Source organism: Protomyctophum bolini, assembly GCF_963924005.1.
Source record: "Protomyctophum bolini genome assembly, chromosome: 3".
NCBI classification, from domain to species: Eukaryota; Metazoa; Chordata; class Actinopteri; order Myctophiformes; family Myctophidae; genus Protomyctophum; species Protomyctophum bolini.
In genome coordinates this window covers 50,374,151-50,394,207 of record NC_137864.1, presented here as the reverse complement: position 1 = coordinate 50,394,207, position 20,057 = coordinate 50,374,151, and the positions used below count along the sequence as shown (strand labels likewise).

Here is a 20,057-nt window from a genome sequence, read left to right as displayed (position 1 = left end):
AATGGGTTAATCAGAACAGTGTGTGTCCAGTGGAAACCTCGTATGAATCTGATCTCAGGTCAGAATGGGTTAAAGCAGTCCGAGCAAGGTCGCCGGCTCGGATGCCCTAGCTAAATCAATAGAGCATGCCCTGGGCTACATCTGTACAAAATGTTCCACTTTTAAACGAATTGGTGCGAAATATCCCTATTCTCCTCAACTACAGTATATGGCATATACTACTACCCGACTCAATGCCATTAGAATTGCTTGTCCCAGTTACTAAGGACAAAGCGGGAAGCTTTAGTAGCCTGGATAATAATAACCATAGACAGCATTCTCTCAAAAATCATGGAAAGAATAGAATTGGGTAGAGGTGTTGAGTATATTAATCAGTTTGGTATGAAACCAAGGTAGTGAAAGGTAACTGTAAAAGGAGATTTACACAAGTCATGTACAGTATAATTTACTTTTGAGGTACATTTACGACATTGTACTTTTTAACTACAATTATTTAACAGCTTTAGTTCATCGTTTAGATGGCTCGCGTCGTACACACACACCTACACAGGTATTTTTATGAAACATAGCTTTTTCGTTTTTGAAAATGTCGGTGTCTGCATGTCTACACGACAATCAGAGAACTGAGAGCAAAGAGAACTGCTGATTTAGAAGGCATTTGTGGAATCGACCTCAGGTCTTAATGGGTTAAGTAAAAAGTCAGAGTTCTTATAAGCCATAAATAACTGCAGGAGGTTGACAGCGACACAACAAGACCTCATCAGCAGCACACATGGGAGGAATGAGGAATCAGAAAATGTAAATAGTGAACGTAAATGTTCACATGAAACACAGCCAACTAAATCAACTTGTTCCGTCTCTGTTTGGTACTGAAACATAATCCAATGGGATGAGACGAGGAAAAGAGGAGAAAGCTTAAAAAGTGAGGAGAATGAGAGGAGGAAGAAAGAGCTGGACAGACGCTACATCTGAGGTCAAGGAAAAGAGCTTTGGAATTGTTGGAATGGACCAGAGGGAGAATTTAGCCTCAAGCTAGAATCCAAGTTGGCATGACATAAATTAGGATTAAGTCTATAGCAAAATACCACTTGAAGAAGTTGAACAACAAAGGAATAAAACCTTCACTGCATGGCAGTATTTTCAGTTTGTTTTACAGTATATACTCTACAGTAAATATCTCTTAATTAAACAAAAACAAACACCTGTATAGATAGTTCACCTTTTTTGCAAGAAAATGAAAGAACTGCTATAGACACCAGTGGTGTCAAAGTGGTTCTCAAAGCGGGTACTCCGGGACCCATAGGGCGCGAGGCACCGGCGGTCGGCGGAGGTCTCCCGGAGGTGGCCGGTGGTCTGTAGCCGAGCTTGGGGCCGGGGATGGACTGTACTGTACTGTACTGTACTGTACTGTACTTGCCCCCGAGAGCTTGGTGCTGCAGGGCCGCAGACCCTAAATCTAGTGCATTAATCCGGGCCCGACAGTGCTTGCAAATTGTCCGTCTATCTATGGAAACCTCATAATTATGTCCAAAACGTCCGAGCTACATTACTCAAAATCCTACAGTATATGCATCAGTTTCTCATCTACTCTGAGCCATTTCAAGCTGTCAAAGTGAGCTGGGAGGAAGCGAGTTCTGCAGGGATTAAGTTTAGAGTACTAATCTATCTAATTTGTTCTGGGCATTTTGGTGGCGCTGGTGTAGGCCTACCAAGAGAGGAACAGCCAGGCATAGTCAAAATGGCATTAAACCAGAGCCCCCCCAAACAAAAGAAAATTACAAAATCACATTTCTGTTCAGAAACGTGGACATTCTCCCAAGGAATCTGACTCTCTGGTTGACCTTATAGAGATAACTGTTTTAGCCATACTTTCTCCAGATAGCTGCCATCCATTATATTACACACACACACAAGTAACTGTTAAAAAACATACACAACGTACACTATACAGTTTAATATATTATTGTAGTAGAAGATATCGGAAATGTTCATTTTGACTATAGGAAGAATTGAATTACAGATATCTACTGGAATACATATCCAGTCTAGCTGTTATATAAACATGACATGCCATAAAATGGCATCGCACAAGTGATAATTACATTGTTAAAATATTTATAACCACAGCCGATATAGCCTAATGCACAAGCATTGCACACATATTGTGCTTTGCGAGATAAAGGTGTACTCTTTTAATTACACTGAACGTGCACACACACACTTTAGTGTGTGTGTGTGTGTGTGTGTGTGTGTGTGTGTGTGTGTGTGTGTGTGTGTGTGTGTGTGTGTGTGTGTGTGTACCTGATGGTTTAGTGGTTGACTTGTCATTGATGTCGACTGTGAAGACATGCAGGTTGTGTCCACTTCCATCCATTTGCAAACTGAAGCTTGCTCTCTGAGCTGTCCTCATCCTCAGGGGCCAGTTTGGGCCGGTCCACATTATGGGTCTGTGATTCTGTGAGAGTGTACAGAGTTAAATAAACACTGAATAAACACTGATGGGGGGGGGGGGGGGGGGGGTCTTATTGATTGAATATTTTATTAACAGTTTGCTAAATAGTACAGTGGTACAATATGCAATGATGCTAAAAGGAGGATAGCACACAATGCCCAGGGCTTAGCCTAAGGCCAGTGGTGGACTGCTCTCCAAAGCAGCCACAATACCGAGCTGAGTGAACCATACATGTGCTGGAGGTAAAACCTCAGACTTCCATTCCTTAACAATGATTTTCCTGCCCACCATTAATGCTGTTTGAATCCAGCCAGCTAGAGGTGCAGGGAGGTGTTTTAGTGGCGATGGATCACCCAGAATAAAGAGAGCCGGTGTATAAGGAATATCCTGGTTTGTGATTTGCATTATATTCTCATGAATAGCACACCATAGCGTCTGTACCCTAGGGCACTCCCACAATGCATGAATAAGTGTACCGAGGTCCTCATCACACCTACAGCAAACCGGACTATCTCTGAGCTTAGCCTTGAACAATCTTCTCGGAGTCCAGTAGACTCTATTCATTATTTTAAATTGAACTAATCTGGTTCTAAGTTCACGGGACATCTTCTTTGAGTTCCGTAGAATCATCTTCCATTCACCGTCAGTAAAGGATTGATTTAAATCAACCTCCCAAACACTCTTTACGCTTGAGGGCTGGCCTTGGTGTGCTATCATAACTGAATAGTATGTTGACGCCTCATGCCCAGTTCCAAATATTGCTAACACAGTTTTCAAAAGGTCAAACTCTGTCGGCATATTGGGGTGAGCCCTTACATTTGTCAAGAGTAAATGCCGAATTTGAAGATATTTCCAGAAGTGATTACGTGGAAGACCATATTGGTCAGCAAGTTCTGTGAAACTTTTAAATGCATCTCCCTCATACAAATCTTTCGGAGCCAGAATACCTCTTTCTACCCATAGATTCCAAATGAATGGTCTTCTATCAATAAGGAGTTTGGGATTCAGCCAAATACTGGAAGATGGGTTAAGAAGGTATATGGGATGGTCACTATAACAACCTCAGGTAGTTGAGCAGTGGTAAAATATACCAAAGGTAGGCTATCAGAGAAGTGCAGGTTCTCTATCTGAGACCACAGTGGGGCTCGTTCAGGAGGGAGAGACCAGTGAGCTAGATGTCTCAGGCTGAAAGCATAATGGTAGAGCAGAATACCTCCCTGGTCCACCGGCCACTGCAGCTTCTTCAATCCAAGCCTAGGGCGTTTGTTATTCTATAAAAATTGATTAGGTTGTATGTTTTCTTTTTTTTTTAATTTTTATCCCACGATTTTGTAACCCATTTTTCACCCCTGTGCCAATCATCTACTGTGATCCTGGGCTCTACACACCCTCCGCCAACCTAGTCCCCATATATGGGGGACAAGGGGAGAGCAACGGACTTAACTCATGCTCCCTTCATGCCTGAGTGTCCAAGTTGCTCCTTTACACCTGACAGGGGGGAGTTTCCCTGGTTGGACGTAGCGCGTGAAAGGAGCACGTTATTCCAACCAGTTCCTTTCCCCTCCATCAGGCGCCCCGGCTGGCCAGGGGGAGGCAGTTTAGAGACCAGGATTACAGCATGTTTTTGTGAGGGTATCTACCCTAGGGGACACGGGGAGAACATGCAAACTCCACACAGAAAGGCCCAGGTTGTATGTTTTCTAATCAAAAATAAAATCTCCAAAGTAACTAGACACTATAAAGTTTTCAAATCATTGTAGTGGAGTATAAGTATACATTTTGGCTCTGGGGTGTAGTGGAGTAGAAGTAAAAGTATAGTAGCCTATTGGAAATACTCAAGTAAAGTAGCCTACAAATAAAATACCTCTAAGCTGTAACACCACTTTACACCACTGCCAAAGGGTTTGTTTCCATTGTGGTCCTATATGTATTCAATGTATACAATTCATTTCAATTATTTTTGGCTATAGAAGTGTCTATTTGTTGTCTCTAAATGTTTTGATGATTTGAACAAGGTGGACCCTCTTGTAAACAAGTGTAATGCTTTATTGCGTCGTCCACTCACAGTTAACAGTCTTTGTATTGAGTTGTGCATGAGATGTACTGTAATTCTGCAAACTGTTAATACATACACATACTTTACACCACTGCCTAAAGGAAGTTACACTGTACGTTAATAATCTGCAAACACACACACACACACACACACACACACACACACACACACACAGTATTACCGTTTGTAGCTGTAGACTGGACTGGGTCTTGGTCCCGGAAGTGACACTGTTTGTCTCTTTTGTTTGTTTGTTTCCACGAAATTCTTTCTTTAAAACAAGGCTACTTTGGTTCTTTCTATTTTGGCAGGAAAACAGCGCAACATGAGAACTCCCCCCCCCCCCCTTTTCGTTTTCTTTTAATTAATTAAGTAGCCGCACGTACTAGCCGAGATGATTGTTTGGTTGGTTCAAAATTCCGAGTTGGTCGATAAACACCAGAAAACGCAGAGCCACTGCATGGTGTTCTGTTGACCATAGTTGTTGACGCGAGGCAGCGGCTACTCGGTGTGCCAGGCAGTGTCAGAGAAGATATACGATATTACAGTTAAGATCTAAGATGGCAGATCATCATGGGTAGTCTACATTTAGCAGGTTACAGGTGCTCGAATCCCTGAACTATCCTAGGGGAAAAAATCTCGCTTACAGGTGTTGTCTATTGTAATTTCCCCCCTTTCACGTGAGCGCGCATGTTACTTTCCATTCCGCCAGCAGCTGGCGCCAGATAACCTATTTTATTATTAGCTCTGCAGGATAATTTAACTGAACCCTTTAGTGCATGGACGCTTCTCGCCCTCAGGCGTCTGGATGTAGGCTATTATATATCATGTTTTTTTTATACTGATACATGATGAAGAAACGACAAAACCTGTAAATACCCTACGAGACTCACTACCCTTTTCTACCCCGTTTCTGTTTTCCTCCCAGAATATTCTGGGTGGGAGAGGCTGGACAGCAGACGGCTGAGTGTCTTAAGATGCGTGTTGCTTCTTGAATGATTTAGTACTGTATGAGACCTGTACAGTACAGGTCACACGCACACACACACACACACACACACACACACACACACACACACACACACACACACACACACACTTACAAACCACACTGAATTAATTGTAATTCTACTGTTTAGCCACAGGATAGCAGGATTTAGCTTGCAATGTAATCCTTACAAAATGTAAAATAGCACAGAACTTTGAACAAATAAAGAAAAATCTTCACAACTACCTAGTAATTTTACAACTTTTCAATATATCTAATATCTACTAATAAACAAAGAATTCAAACACTGAACTATTTAAACATAGAGATAACATAGTGAATAGTGAACAATATCAATAAAATGAAACAGAACTGCTCTACAATGAAAAATAGAGTAGGCTACGTCTCTTCATGTGTAGTCCCTACGTATGTTCAATGCAGCCACGTCGAGTCTGTGGGGGCTATGGGGCTATAGCCCCCATGAAGAATTAAATAGCCCCTTTTAGCCCCCATGAACATTTACGTGGACATTTTATATTAACATTAGTTACATTACAGATTTTCTGACTCTGTCACAGACTGCATACTATGTACCCATTCCGAAAATGTGAACCTCTCCACTGGCTGTTCAGAGGTGTTAAAATGGGTTGAGTGCGGCCACCAAGTACTCAAATGCTAATCAGGTTTCTTTTGTTTTCACCTAGCCAGGTATGTATAAATATGCCTACAGTACAGTGTCAGTGTGATGCTTACTTCATTCACAATGAAACCACCACCAGCTAAGAAGGGTCGCTTCGTCCAGACAGAGGAAGCTACAGTTCTCCAGTGATGCCAGCCTGTCGCCGCTTAAACCTGCCGAAGAAGCTACTATTCCAACGGCACTTTTATCGGGCCGTCGCCGTGTTCTGTCCTTGCCCGGGCTCACCGCGCCGTTATATTAATTTTCCAATGTAAATTTCACCCAGATTGGACTCGGTTCAGCGGCCGCATGCTGCTGTCCGCCCCACACACACACACCGACAGTCAGATAACTGACTCACTAAACAACACTAAACAACGTTGGATTCGTACAGTGCAGAATGCAGATAAGTGTAGGCCTATGTTCTTATTATAATTGTGAGTTTGTTTTTTAACATGCAGCGCGAGTCCACGGGAGCCGATCTACAAGCTCACAACGCGTTGCACTGCGAGTAGCCTAGAGAAGGCTGTCAAGTGAGCAGCGCAATCGCGCATGCTATAGAAATATCCTAATAAATAAATAAAAAGGTGTCGCTTGCAGGGGCAGTTTCCTTATGGGACTTGCCTCTAGAATGCATGCATAGGCAATGGCATACAAGTGCAAGTGCACTCGGCATTTATATATCATATATATAGACTAGTACGAAGTATAATTAAATGATCACAGGCATTCTAGGTCTAGGTCGGGACACATGAAATCCACGTAAATGCCTTTCCGCTAGCTTCACGTCATTATATCAGCGTAAACGCGAGAAAACATCAACTTCTTTTTTTTCACCGCTGGGGGGGGGGGGGAGGCGGGGCTGCGGATAGCCCCCATGAGGATCATCAGAACTATTCGGGTCTGGTTCAATGTACAACCACAGTTCCACACTACTGCATTCTTTCATTTTCTTGCAAAAAAGGTGAACTATCTATACAGGTATATAACATGTCTGGGGAGGCCTTCTCAAATCAAGCTATTATAGGTTTATTAATTTGTCATTTTGCCACCTCAAATGAGTAAAATATTTACTATTAAATGCATGACCACCACAGGTAGTGGGACATCATTTTAATGGAAGTTTGGCTTTTAAACCTTTTATTTCCATTAGATGTGTTCAAAGACAGAAATAACGCACATCCTCTGACTTAGCCAACTGCAAGAGTAGCAAAATCCTAAACTAAAGAAAAGGGTTTGCAACTCACTTTTATTGTTACAAACTTATTGCAAACTGCAGCAAATATTATTCGCTGCTGTTGGAAATAAGTTTGGAGCATTAAAAGTGACTTGCGGACCCTTCTTAGGCTTATCAAAACTAGATAATTTGATTAGATAATACATTATGGAAGCCATAATTATACATTGGAGATAATTAAGAAAGCTATGCCCCAATTTTCTGCAATGGTGTTGTAGACTAATGGATTTTTTATAACAATACTTTATTTTCATATTTAACTTATGTAGTCAGTGGGAGTGCAAAAATCCCATTGAGTGCCCATAGTCATCCACATCACATATCTTTTGTTTTTGATTCTTTCTTTTAGTTTCCTTGCTCGCCCCCACCCTTTCCTTCTTTTTGGAAACAAAAACAATGGAGCTTGCAGAAAAACTGACTTCACCCACTGTTTTACACCTGTAAACCTGTGATGTGACTGTTGTGTTTTACACCTGTAAACCTGTGATGTGACTGTTGTGTTTTACACCTGTAAACCTGTGATGTGACTGTTGTGTTTTACACCTGTAAACCTGTGATGTGACTGTTGTGTTTTACACCCTGTAAACCTGTGATGTGACTGTTGTGTTTTACACCTGTAAACCTGTGATGTGACTGTTGTGTTTTACACCTGTAAACCTGTGATGTGACTGTTGTGTTTTACACCTGTAAACCTGTGATGTGACTGTTGTGAGTGACACTAAGGTGATTATAATCAAGGCCAACACAATGATAAGACAGGGCAGTGCAGGTGTTTTTCACTACTCTAATGTAAAACATAAAATAAAAGGAAACAGTTTGTGGTATTTAAACTCTTGATATTGAATGTTTATTTGACCTTTATGTCCACAGACTATGACCATGTTAAAAGGCCCAGCCCAAAATCAGTGTATAATACCTGAACACACTGTACACACACACCACAATCTGACCTGGAATTTGGGCTTTAATCCACTGATGGGAAACTGTACAACCACACAGTAAAATCCTGAGGAAATTTAACTCTGAGAGTGTACAAATAGAGTTAAATATCCATTTGGTACCCAGTTATCAACCATGGCCTGTAGCTGGGGGACCCAAATGAACCTCAGGGTGACTCTTGAATGGAAACAAATGGAACGATTATGGGTCCATTTGGTTACATTAGTACACTCTCATAGTCAGGCATTTACAGTGCATCTCATATTTAACCACAAAGCTCAGCTCCAGTAAATAACACAAGCACAAAAACAATCAAAAAAAACAAACTGCAGCTGGTTGAAGTTGTAAACAGAATCCATTCAAATACAGTATATGTTTACACTGTGTGGTGCTGGCTTCTCCACAAAGTTCCCACAGCCAAAACATTGACATTATTTGACCAATTTTCTCACCCTTAGCATTGGAAAGAGATGAACCAAGTCACTTCTTCAAGTCATATTTAGATTGAGGCAGATGGCTGCCCCAAGCAGAGCCTAGCTGCTTTTCTTCCCGTCAACCACATTAACCCTGGTGTCCGATTTTCTTTAAAAAAAAAAGTGTGGTTATGACCTGCTCTAGATGTAAAGTGCTATGATGTAATGTTGTACTATACTGTACGATTTGCTACTATATAAATCATATTGATTGGTTGATTGATGGCTATGCAGTGGGGTCCTGTGCTTTTTGGCATGACGCTATACTGAAGTCTGGAGGCAGGCGATACAACTTTATGTAAAGTAAATCCATCCAGACTTCAGTAGAACACAGTTTGTGTTGGTATGCTAGCTTAGGCACACTCAGTCAGTGGTGTAAAGTTAACTAAGAATTACTCAAGTAATGTACTTAACCCATTCTGACCTGAGATCAGATTTCATACGAGGTTTCCACTGGACACACACTGGGTCTGATTAACCCATTCTGACCTGAGATCAGATTCTAAAAAAATGTCAGTCGTTCTTCGATTTTTCAAAAATAGCAGACCTACAAGCTCGTAGCGCGCCACTCGGTGGCGCGCTATGAGCTTGTAGATCTGCTATTTTTCAATAGCTAAAGCATAACGTGATGCTAACACCAACATGGGTTCCCGTTCAGAATGGGTTAAGAACAGTTTTGAGTTTTCTTCTATATTTAACTTTACTGGAGTATTTCCAAATGTCAGTACTTTTTACTTCTACTCCACTACATCTCAGAGCGGGGCAAATATTTTACTTTGACTCCACTACAATTATTTGAAAACTTTAGTTACTATAGTTACTTTGTAGATTTAGATTATTATTACAAAACATACAGCGCACCACCACTTCAGCCCTATACATGTTTCTTTGAAAACGTGTGAAGAATGTTACATTCTTGCATAATGAGTACTTTTTGGTCATCATCATCATTTTTCAACCGCGGTCGAGATCATGGATTTCATAATACCACACCAGTCTTCCCAGTTCCTGCTTACTGATGCACGTGTCCATAGCGATGACATCAGAGGGAACAACAGTTTTCTACCTCTGGTCTGCTTTGGGGCAGGACTCCAGAGAAGGAGGGAAGATATAACCTCATGGTCAGCTCTGTAGCAGTGGCTAAACTGTGTTCTTCTGGATCGGACTAATGAAGAAACACATTGATACTTTTACTTAAAGTAAGCACTTTTTCCACCACTGTGCTCAGCCAAATCTCATAATGATGTGAAAGCTATTTGAATAGATTCATACTACATAACTTCTTGCCAGGTCTACCAGAAATAAATACAATCTGTATATATATAGTGGACCGGTTTAGTAACCAGGTTTATATATCAACCCATTACTGAAACATCTCTCTGTAGGCAAATACAAAATAAAATAATCAAGTGTTCGTTTAACTCAAACTTGGATTAAAACACTCATGATTTGACAGTGTAGACACTTGACTACAAGATACCATCAAGACTACACAAGAATTCAGCCGGATGGAATGGCCACTTTAGTGTTTAAATATTTTAAAGCTACCCTGCAGGGTGCATCCATATTAAACCAACATCAGTAGAAAGACTGTGATGGGACGACAATAACAAAATCAACTTCATTTACAGCAGAATATTATAATAATTAGAATCCAACAAACTCTACAACAGCGCTTAATTGACACGGGAACGGCACTTAGTTAGTGCCCATTTAAAAAAGGTTTTAAATGGGCCCTAGTTTAAAAAAAAAAAAGAAAAAACAGCCCTTAGTCTTTGTACATTGGAAACTAGACCCTGTGGAGATGTTAAAGGGTTGCAAATTAACAGCATGTTGAATCCAACTACTGTATAGGTTTTAAAAAGCTACAGCAAATGGTTATTCAAGTGATTTCCCCCCAAACTGGGAGACATATATCCCCAGTTCCCCAGCTTTAGAAACACTGTGCTAAGGTAGGCTAACACACAGCGCTAGTTCGGGTCACTTGTTCTCAGTGACACTCAAAACATTTCCTGCTGAATTTGCGTACAATCACATCCTTAGTTTAAAATCTACTGCAGCGGTGGATCAGGGCCCACTTCATATCTCTAACCAGTTCGTGGCCCACCCATGTGACCATGTCACACTGCAGCCGCCCGGCTGCCGTGTTAAGTGGTCAATTGGGTGGGCCGTGTCCGTTGTCAGAGCTATTTTAAATCATCAATCAATCAATTGCATTCTGGCTTGGATCAATGGAACCAACGTAGTATACTTTAATATCTTATATATTGGTATCACTATGAAAACAGTTTTTGTAAGGTTTTATCATAAAAAATATATCGTAGTGTTTCACCAAATATTTGGGGAAGACACCTGCAATACCCTGGTGGCCCACCAGTGGGCCCCGGCCCACAGGTTTGATCTGCTGGAGGTGTCTAGGCAGCTTAACGTAGAGGGATTCATCACAGACCGTCTCGGATCGCTGTGCCTTCGAGCCCAGTGGCGTCAGGCGGGTCACGAGCTTCGGGTAGATCATCGGAGGACATGGAGCTGGGGGAGGACAGGGGTCTGGGGGCGCAGGCAGGGGGAAGGGGGGGTCTGGGGCGCAGGCAGGGGGAAGGGGGGGTCTGGGGGCGCAGGCAGGGGGAAGGGGGGAAGGGGGAGGTGGTTCGCGCCCCAGTTTCTACACGTTTGTCCGACACTTGGGGAAGATGGGTCCTCCTTCAAGCCTTCTCTTTCTTACTGTGGGATGGAGAGACAGGGGTGAGGGATGGATGGAGATGGAGGAGAGAAATGGGGAGAGAAAGAGTGAAAGGAAAAAGTGGAGAAGTAGGGGTGTGTGGGGGGGGGGGGAGACAGGGGTCAATGGAAGGAGGGATGGAGGAAGGAGGTTGGGAAGAGGAGGGGCGAGAAGAGAAACACAGAGAAAATAAGTCAGAATTTACAAAAACATAATTTAAGGGTAATTGCTGGGATCCCTGTAATAATAGAATTAACAATGAAAAAGTGTTCAGCTTGAAGGAAAATAAAGTATGTGAATCAACAGCTTTGCAAGAAGCACATTTCAAAGAACAAGCTTTAAAAGGGAAAAGTGAGAAACGAATGACGTGTCGGTCGTGTTACTTATCTTCCAAGTGGCAGTAAAAGTTTAGCTATTAGCACTCAAGAAAATACTTCTGAAGAAGATTTGGAGCTTCTGAATAGTGACCTTTGAAAGTGTGGTATTTAGAGGAGAAGAAGCCTTAAAATTGGAAATGGAAAATAGAGGAAAAGAAAAAAAACAAGTGTCCCTAGCCTTGTGGAGCAGAAAATACCGAAGAGCAAGTCTGCATGATAACCAGACGCAAAGAAACAGCACAAACACAGTCAGAAGGAGCACTGCAGAGATGTCATAATCTAGAGCTTCACACAACCCAGAGCTGAAGAACAAACAGCAGCAAGAGATTCTTGCAGAGCAGAACTCAGAGACAGACAAACTAAAACAAAAGTAAAGAGACAGATGAATGTTCTGTAGCAGCAGAAGATCACAGAGGCTGGAGTTCAGAAGCAGGAGATGTTTGCAGAGGTCTAAAAGGCCTGTTGTTTTACTTAGTCTTGGACTTAAACTTCTTGCCAAAGGCTCGCTCCAAATCAGGAACCGACAGGGTGAGAGTGAAGGAACCATCAGAGTCCACTTCTGATCTAATTACCCGGGCTATAAGAGATGACAGGGGGGACAACGAATTGGCAAATAACAGTCAAGTCAACAACCATAAATAAGTGTACACTCTGGCTGAAAATAGCTCAGTTAAATACATCACCTTCTGTAAACATGATCCAATGCACCATGAGTACACACCGCAGGCACTAATTAGTAATTAATCAATTGACAGTGAGTCAGAGTCATGTTACGTGTTTTTTCTAGAAGGGCGATTTGCCACAAGAGCAGTGGGTCATCCAAGTTGTTTTCGTTGGCACACACTTGTCCCCACGCGCTCTCCTACTTTGGCAAGAGCCTAGAGAGGGCTGTCAAACGGTGATGAATACAGCCTTGAATGGCCTCTTCTAATACTGTCATTCTCTAAGTCATTGGTTAACCTTTTCAGTCTGTGACCCCCAAAATAATCATATTTGGACTGGGGACACGGAAGAACACCCACCTTGACAAGCACTTGGAAATGTACGAATCGAGGCATTACATTAAGTTTGACTCAACTGTTCAACTGATAAATATTGTGAAAATAGTTAAAAGTCATTAAATTGTAGAAATGTGCAGATAGATGCCCTGTATACACTTATGTATACATATACTGTATGTTGTTTTTCTTTTTTCTTTCTTTTTTTACTGTTGAGTGAGAAATCAATCTTGCACATTAACTGCCTGGTAATAATTAATTAACCCATTCTGAACGGGAACCCATTTTGTTAGCATCATGTTATGCTTTAGCTATTGAAAAATAGCAGATCTACAAGCTCGTAGCGCGCCACCGAGTGGCGCGCTACGAGCTTGTAGGTCTGCTATTTTTGAAAAATCGAAGAGCGACTGACATTTTTAGAATCTGATCTCAGGTCAGAATGGGTTGATCAGACCAGGGTGTGTGTTCAGTGGAAACCTCGTATGAATCTGATCTCAGGTCAGAATGGGTTAATAATTTCGCCTCTTTTAAGTCCATGCCTTGTGTTAAAGGGTAAGACCACTTTTTTTGAGGTTTGGGTTGTGTAGTTACTTTGCCATGATGCTACTCCAAATGTGGACAAGAAATAAAAAAATACTGCTCCAGTGATTAGAAATTGACAATTCAAAATATGCTCCTCATTGACTTGCATTGTAGCTCAAACAGCTCTCAAAGGCACTCTTTTAGTACGTATACAAACACAAACAAAGTTGATTCAGACAATATAGAGCATCACCAAAACTCATGCGGTTTTATTTTTTCATAAAAATGTTAGATTCCTGTTGATTTTACTATTTGAAGATCTGGATCCGGATCCACGGATCCAGTCCGGGTTTTCTTCCCAATAAAATGGACAAATCAACAGGAAGATAACATTTTTATGAAAAAATAAAACCGCATGAGTTTTGGTGATGCTCTATATTGTCTGAATCAACTTTGTTTCTGTTTGTTTACGTACTAAAAGAGTGACTTTGAGAGCTGTTTTAGCTACAATGTAAGTCAATGAGGAGCATATTTTGAATTATCAATTTCTAATCACTGGAGCAGTTATTTCTTATTTCTTGTCCACATTTGGAGTTGCATCATGGCAAAGTAACTACACAACCCAAACCTCAAAAAAAGTGGTCTTACCCTTTAAGGTGAAAACTGGGAGTGGAAAAACAACACAATAAAGGATATTTTCTAGTGACCCATAAAAATTGTAACCTGATTCCACCAGATGGGGGCGGTATTGTGAAGCAAGCTTTCTTCAATCTGGCAGAGCCAGGTTATAAAAACGGCCCCACGACCCACAAATAGGTCCCGACGCACTGTTTGGGAAACAGTGTTCCAGCTAATAGCACACTCTCCCACAGGTCCCCACGGTCCGTTCTTAGTGCTGATGTCACGGCCCAGGAAGCCGTTGTTTTGATTGGCTGGGGGCTTTCCAGCCGTGGTGCTGAGTTACCGCGGCCAATGACATCACTCTGATTCCTCTGAGTTGGAGGCTGATTACAGCACAACCATATACAGAGATAAAGAGTTACCACCGATAAGCACTGCCAAGAGCAGTACAACTCAAACCCCTCTGAACGTAATACAACTCCTCGTTTTACTGCTGCACGGAGGTGTGCAGTGGTTGTAATAATAGTAACAGTTGTACTTGTGCAGCACTTTACTTGAGTATTTCCAAGTCTTGATACTACTACAGTACCTACATCTCACAGGAGAAAGTTGTACTTTTTTTACTTTGCATATTTAGATTGTTATCAAGTAATTAATAAAAAAAAAACCTTTCAAATTTAGCCTATACTAAAGGTCGTGATGTGACACAGTGTGAGCTCGTAGGCTATATTTGACAAAATAGAGCTAAAGTGTCATTCTGTATAATGAGTTATTTTACCTTTTGATGTTAATTATTTTTTACACTGTGGTATTGCAACTTTTATTAAGTAAGAGTGCTTCTTCCACCACTGGATGTGTCGGTGCGCTCAGAGGAGTGCCATGCACTGTACTTTTGACACTGTAGTTTGAATCCAACTCATTTGATGATCTAAATCATGTCCATCTTATCTTTCCTGGCGCTCTCAACTGCGTATTGCAAGACAAAAACATTTGTCAGCTTATATATATATACACAGCTTAAATCATCGTAGAGTCTTTGCACGTGTGTAGGGTCTAACTACTAATACCACAGAGTACATCAAAGATGATGATTTACCACAAATTAACCCAAATGTTATCATAGACTAGCTCAACACACCACTAGCTCAAAACGTGCTGTGTGTGTGTGTGAGTGAGTGAGTGAGTGAGTGAGTGAGTGAGTGAGTGAGTGAGTGAGTGAGTGAGTGAGTGAGTGAGTGTGTGTGTGTGTGTGTGTGTGTGTGTGTGTGTGTGTGTGTGTGACCCACCCAGGTCGTTGTTGTTCATCATGGCATTGGAGCTACGTAGGCGGGGTCCCTGCTGGGTGAAGTGGTAGCCAAACTTTAACAGTGTGGTGTTCTTTTCCAACATGTTTGCTATCTCCATCTCCACATGGTTCCCCAACGGCTGGCTCTGCACGGACGCAGAGGAGAGGAGAAACGGAAAGGAAGGAACGACGAACAAACAAAAGAAAGAAAGATAGATAGATAGATAGATAGATAGATAGATAGATAGATAGATAGATAGATAGAAAGAAAGAAAGAAAGAAAGTGGTGAAAGTTAGTAAAAAGTGAAGATAAAACAGGCAGATGTGAAGAAGAAAGAGAAGTAAGGAAAAGGAGTCAGAAAGTGCGAATGAAAGAGAGGAAGAGAAGAGTGTACACACAAGATGGACAAGAAAAGGACCAACAGGGTGAGGGTCATTGGTCAGAGAAGAAGAGAAACACAGGAAGAACAGTGTCACTCCCTTTAAGGTTCCGTTCTAAATACATAGGGAACAGGCTGCTAACTGTTGGACAGACGACCCCCAGCCTATAGGTTTCAGGTCGAAAAGTTAACTTTATTTCCATGAGGTAGCCCCAATATGCCGTGCCTTGGTGTATGTGGTAGATATAGCCACAAGGAAACAAATAAGGTAAGAGCCAAATACTATAGAGCTGTCATCACAGAGTCTGTCTGTCTGTGTGTGTGTGTGTGTGTGTGTGTGTGTGTGTGTGTGTGTGTGTGTGTGTGTGTGCGTCCGTGCCTGTCTGCGTGTGTGCGTGTGTGCGTGCGTGTGTACCTGGTTGTCTATCTTGAGCTCCAGCAGTGTGGCGTTGGACTGCAGCGACTGTATGAGGGCCAGTATTCCCGTCCCTGTGATGAAGTTGGACTCCACGTTCAGGCTCTTGAGTGTCATGTTCACCTTTAACATCTGAGCCAAGGTCTGCCAGAGGAAGGACACACATCATCTGAATGGCACACGGCTTACATCAAACTCCTCAATATCATACCATTAACAAAGTCCACTTTGGATGGGAAGTAGGCATAATAATAATAATAGCTCAGATTTATATAGCGCTTTTCTAAATACCCAAAGTACGCTTTACAAGGGAACACTAGGAACAGACTTTATTAAGAGAAAAAAATAAAAAATAAAACCTAACAGATACAGGGTTAAAAAGATAAAAGGATAAACGAGACGTCAACTGGGGAAAGCTATTTTGAAGAGGTGGGTTTTGAGTGAGGTTTTGAAAGAGAGGAGAGAGAGGGAGCAGCTCTGAGATGGTTGGGGAGTTCATTCCAGAGTTTGGGGGCCGAAACATAGAAGGCATGCAGACTGCTGTCTACACGCATGGCAGCAGACATCTGTTTGTATGGTGTGTCCCCTGTCTACACACATGGCAGCAGATATCTGTTTGTATGGTGTGTCCCCTGCCGGTACCACAATCACTCTATCTCTCCTTTGTTAATGAAATTCTGAACCTTCTTTACTTTCACGTGTGTTTTGTTAAACACCTCGTCATGCAGTAGAAAGCTACTGTTAAACACCTCGTCATACAGTTAGAAAGCTACTGTTTCACTGGGAGCTGAAATGTAATTCTTTCTTCCATGAGAGATCCCTAAGAGTTTATCTTCAGAGCCTTCTTCTGGCACACTTAAATTCTACTAAATTAAACTATTCGAGGTTGCACACTTCTCCATTCAAACACATTATTTATTACTACACTGACTCAACACACTCTGGCAATATGCGTTCTCCAGGGTGTCGTACCTATCTCTGGATAATTCCTTACTTTTACAGCAACAAATATGAAAGGTGTAACCCTGAAGTCAGATTTACACCCATTACTCCCATGAAATAATTATATGACAAGACGACATGGAATACATCTTACAATATCCTCACCAGTGGGCTCACACAAAAATATCAAAAGTAGCAGATCTACAAGCTCAAAACATTAGAGATTATTGTTTCGAGATTGTATATCAGAGGCAACCTTTGGCACTGGTGCCAACCTTGGCACAGAGGAGGGTGATCACTGGCACACTGGCATGGAAATAAAATAAAATACCGGTAAATAAACAATTAAAAAAATGTAGTCAAATAAATGAATTCACTCATATTTGTATGTAAATTACATCCTGCACATCATTGTACATTCATTAAAACTGTGAACTCTGACTGGGGGAGGGAGATAGGAGGGCTCTGCTCAGAGTCTAATGATCATTATAACAATGTGAAAGAATATTTAAGGGAAAAAGTTATATTCATGGACAATCAAAACATGTTGTGTCATTAAAGTGACACACTGACTATCTAAAAAATAAAACATGGCACTTTGTTTCAAAAAGGTTGCAGACCCCTGTAGTAGGGCATTCATTTACATAAAAACACAAACGAGCCACAATATGTACAGTATATAGCGTCTAACAAAGAGCAATATTGGAGCTGTGACTTACAAAGGCGATGGGGTCGTTGCTCCGGGTCCCGACGATGCTGAACCTCTCCACCACCGTGTTGTCAGCCAGCGCTGTGGCGTACTCCTTCAGCACGGGGACAGGGATGTTCTATGGACCCAAACACACTGTCAAACCTTCAGCATGGGGACAGGGATGTTCTACGGACCCAAACACACTGTCAAACCTTCAGCATGGGGACAGGGATGTTCTATGGACCCAAACACACATACTCCTTCAGCATGGGGACAGGGATGTTCTACGGACCCAAACACACATACTCCTTCAGCATGGGGACAGGGATGTTCTATGGACCCAAACACACTGTCAAACTCTATACTCCTTCAGCATGGGGACAGGGATGTTCTACGGACCCAAACACACATACTCCTTCAGCATGGGGACAGGGATGTTCTATGGACCCAAACACACTGTCAAACTCTCACATACTCCTTCAGCATGGGCACAGGGATGTTCTACGGACCCAAACACACTGTCAAACCTTCAGCATGGGGACAGGGATGTTCTACGGACCCAAACACACTGTCAAACCTTCAGCATGGGGACAGGGATGTTCTACGGACCCAAACACACTGTCAAACCTTCAGCATGGGGACAGGGATGTTCTACGGACCCAAACACACTGTCAAACCTTCAGCATGGGGACAGGGATGTTCTACGGACCCAAACACACTGTCAAACCTTCAGCATGGGGACAGGGATGTTCTACGGACCCAAACACACTGTCAAACCTTCAGCATGGGGACAGGGATGTTCTACGGACCCAAACACACTGTCAAACCTTCAGCATGGGGACAGGGATGTTCTATGGACCCAAACACACTGTCAAACTCTCACATACTCCTTCAGCATGGGGACAGGGATGTTCTACGGACCCAAACACACTGTCAAACCTTCAGCATGGGGACAGGGATGTTCTATGGACCCAAACACACTGTCAAACCTTCAGCATGGGGACAGGGATGTTCTACGGACCCAAACACACTGTCAATACTCCTTCAGCATGGGGACAGGGATGTTCTACGGACCCAAACACACTGTCAATACTCCTTCAGCATGGGGACAGGGATGTTCTACGGACCCAAACACACTGTCAATACTCCTTCAGCATGGGCACAGGGATGTTCTACGGACCCAAACACACTGTCAATACTCCTTCAGCATGGGGAGGGGACAGGGATGTTCTACGGACCCAAACACACATACTCCTTCAGCATGGGGACAGGGATGTTCTACGGACCCAAACACACTGTCAATACTCCTTCAGCATGGGGACAGGGATGTTCTACGGACCCAAACACACTGTCAAACTCTCACATACTCCTTCAGCATGGGGACAGGGATGTTCTATGGACCCAAACACACTGTCAAACTCTCACATACTCCTTCAGCATGGGGACAGGGATGTTCTACGGACCCAAACACACTGTCAAACTCTCACATACTCCTTCAGCATGGGGACAGGGATGTTCTACGGACCCAAACACACTGTCAAACTCTCACATACTCCTTCAGCATGGGGACAGGGATGTTCTATGGACCCAAACACACTGTCAGTCTTGTTTACATAAGGGTCCTCCATTTTCAATCATATAGAAGTAAAAAGGATAAAAACATGTACAGTATGTGGGGGGGGGGGGGGGGGAGGGGGCCAGTTTCGAATTGCAACCTTCCGCATGTGCTCTTTGAGAGTGGTTTTGAAGCAGTCTAGGGATTCACATTTCTTAATGGCTGTTGGTAGGGCGTTCCAAATTTTAGTGGCATCACTGGCATGATAGGAGCAAAATGATTTTAATCCCTTGTTTGAGCCGAATTTGGGTTGCATGTGGTTTGTTGAACTCCCTCCGGAGTGCCGCGCTACGAGCTTGTAGGTCTGCTATTTTTCCAGAAAATCCTGAAAATGTGCCTCAAATCTTTGAATATATATTATTACAGAGTGAACATATTAACTCAAATCTTTGCTTCTGGGGGGGTCCCTAGAATGGGGGGGGGCTGAGGCATATTACATATAATCTTTGGGGTCCTTGACATGAAATATTGAGCACCACTGATACAGAAACATACATGTTTTTTTTCAGAAAACTTTTTTTTTAATTTCGAAGTCAGGTCTAAATGGGTTAATGGCTTAGAGACAGTTTGTCTAATGCTGCGACGGCCGAGCGGTCAAAGCCACTGCAGTGGACTCTGTGTGTGTGTGTGTGTGTGTGTGTGTGAGAGAGAGAGAGAGAGAGAGAGACTGC

At 42.4% G+C, this 20,057-nt stretch overlaps 1 protein-coding gene across 6 annotated transcripts in view; it reads right to left on the bottom strand.

Moving 5' to 3' along the window:
• Positions 1 to 8,240: 8,240 nt before the first annotated feature.
• Positions 8,241 to 20,057, bottom strand: part of tmod1 (tropomodulin 1) — a 39,150-nt gene continuing 27,333 nt past the window's right edge. For 2 of the 6 annotated variants that reach the window (XM_080760614.1, XM_080760613.1), the window contains exons 8-12: positions 17,800 to 17,907; positions 16,139 to 16,282; positions 15,345 to 15,489; positions 12,389 to 12,494; positions 8,241 to 11,542 (exon numbers count right to left, since the gene is read on the bottom strand). In XM_080760614.1, coding sequence (XP_080616740.1) covers positions 11,524 to 11,542; positions 12,389 to 12,494; positions 15,345 to 15,489; positions 16,139 to 16,282; positions 17,800 to 17,907 — 522 coding nt within the window. In that variant the 3' untranslated portion in view covers positions 8,241 to 11,523. Of the gene's footprint in view, positions 11,543 to 12,388; positions 12,495 to 15,344; positions 15,490 to 16,138; positions 16,283 to 17,799; positions 17,908 to 18,298; positions 18,323 to 18,760; positions 18,785 to 20,057 lie in introns of all 6 variants that reach the window. The other 4 variants (XM_080760616.1, XM_080760615.1, XM_080760617.1 and 1 more) reach the window with 4 other exon arrangements.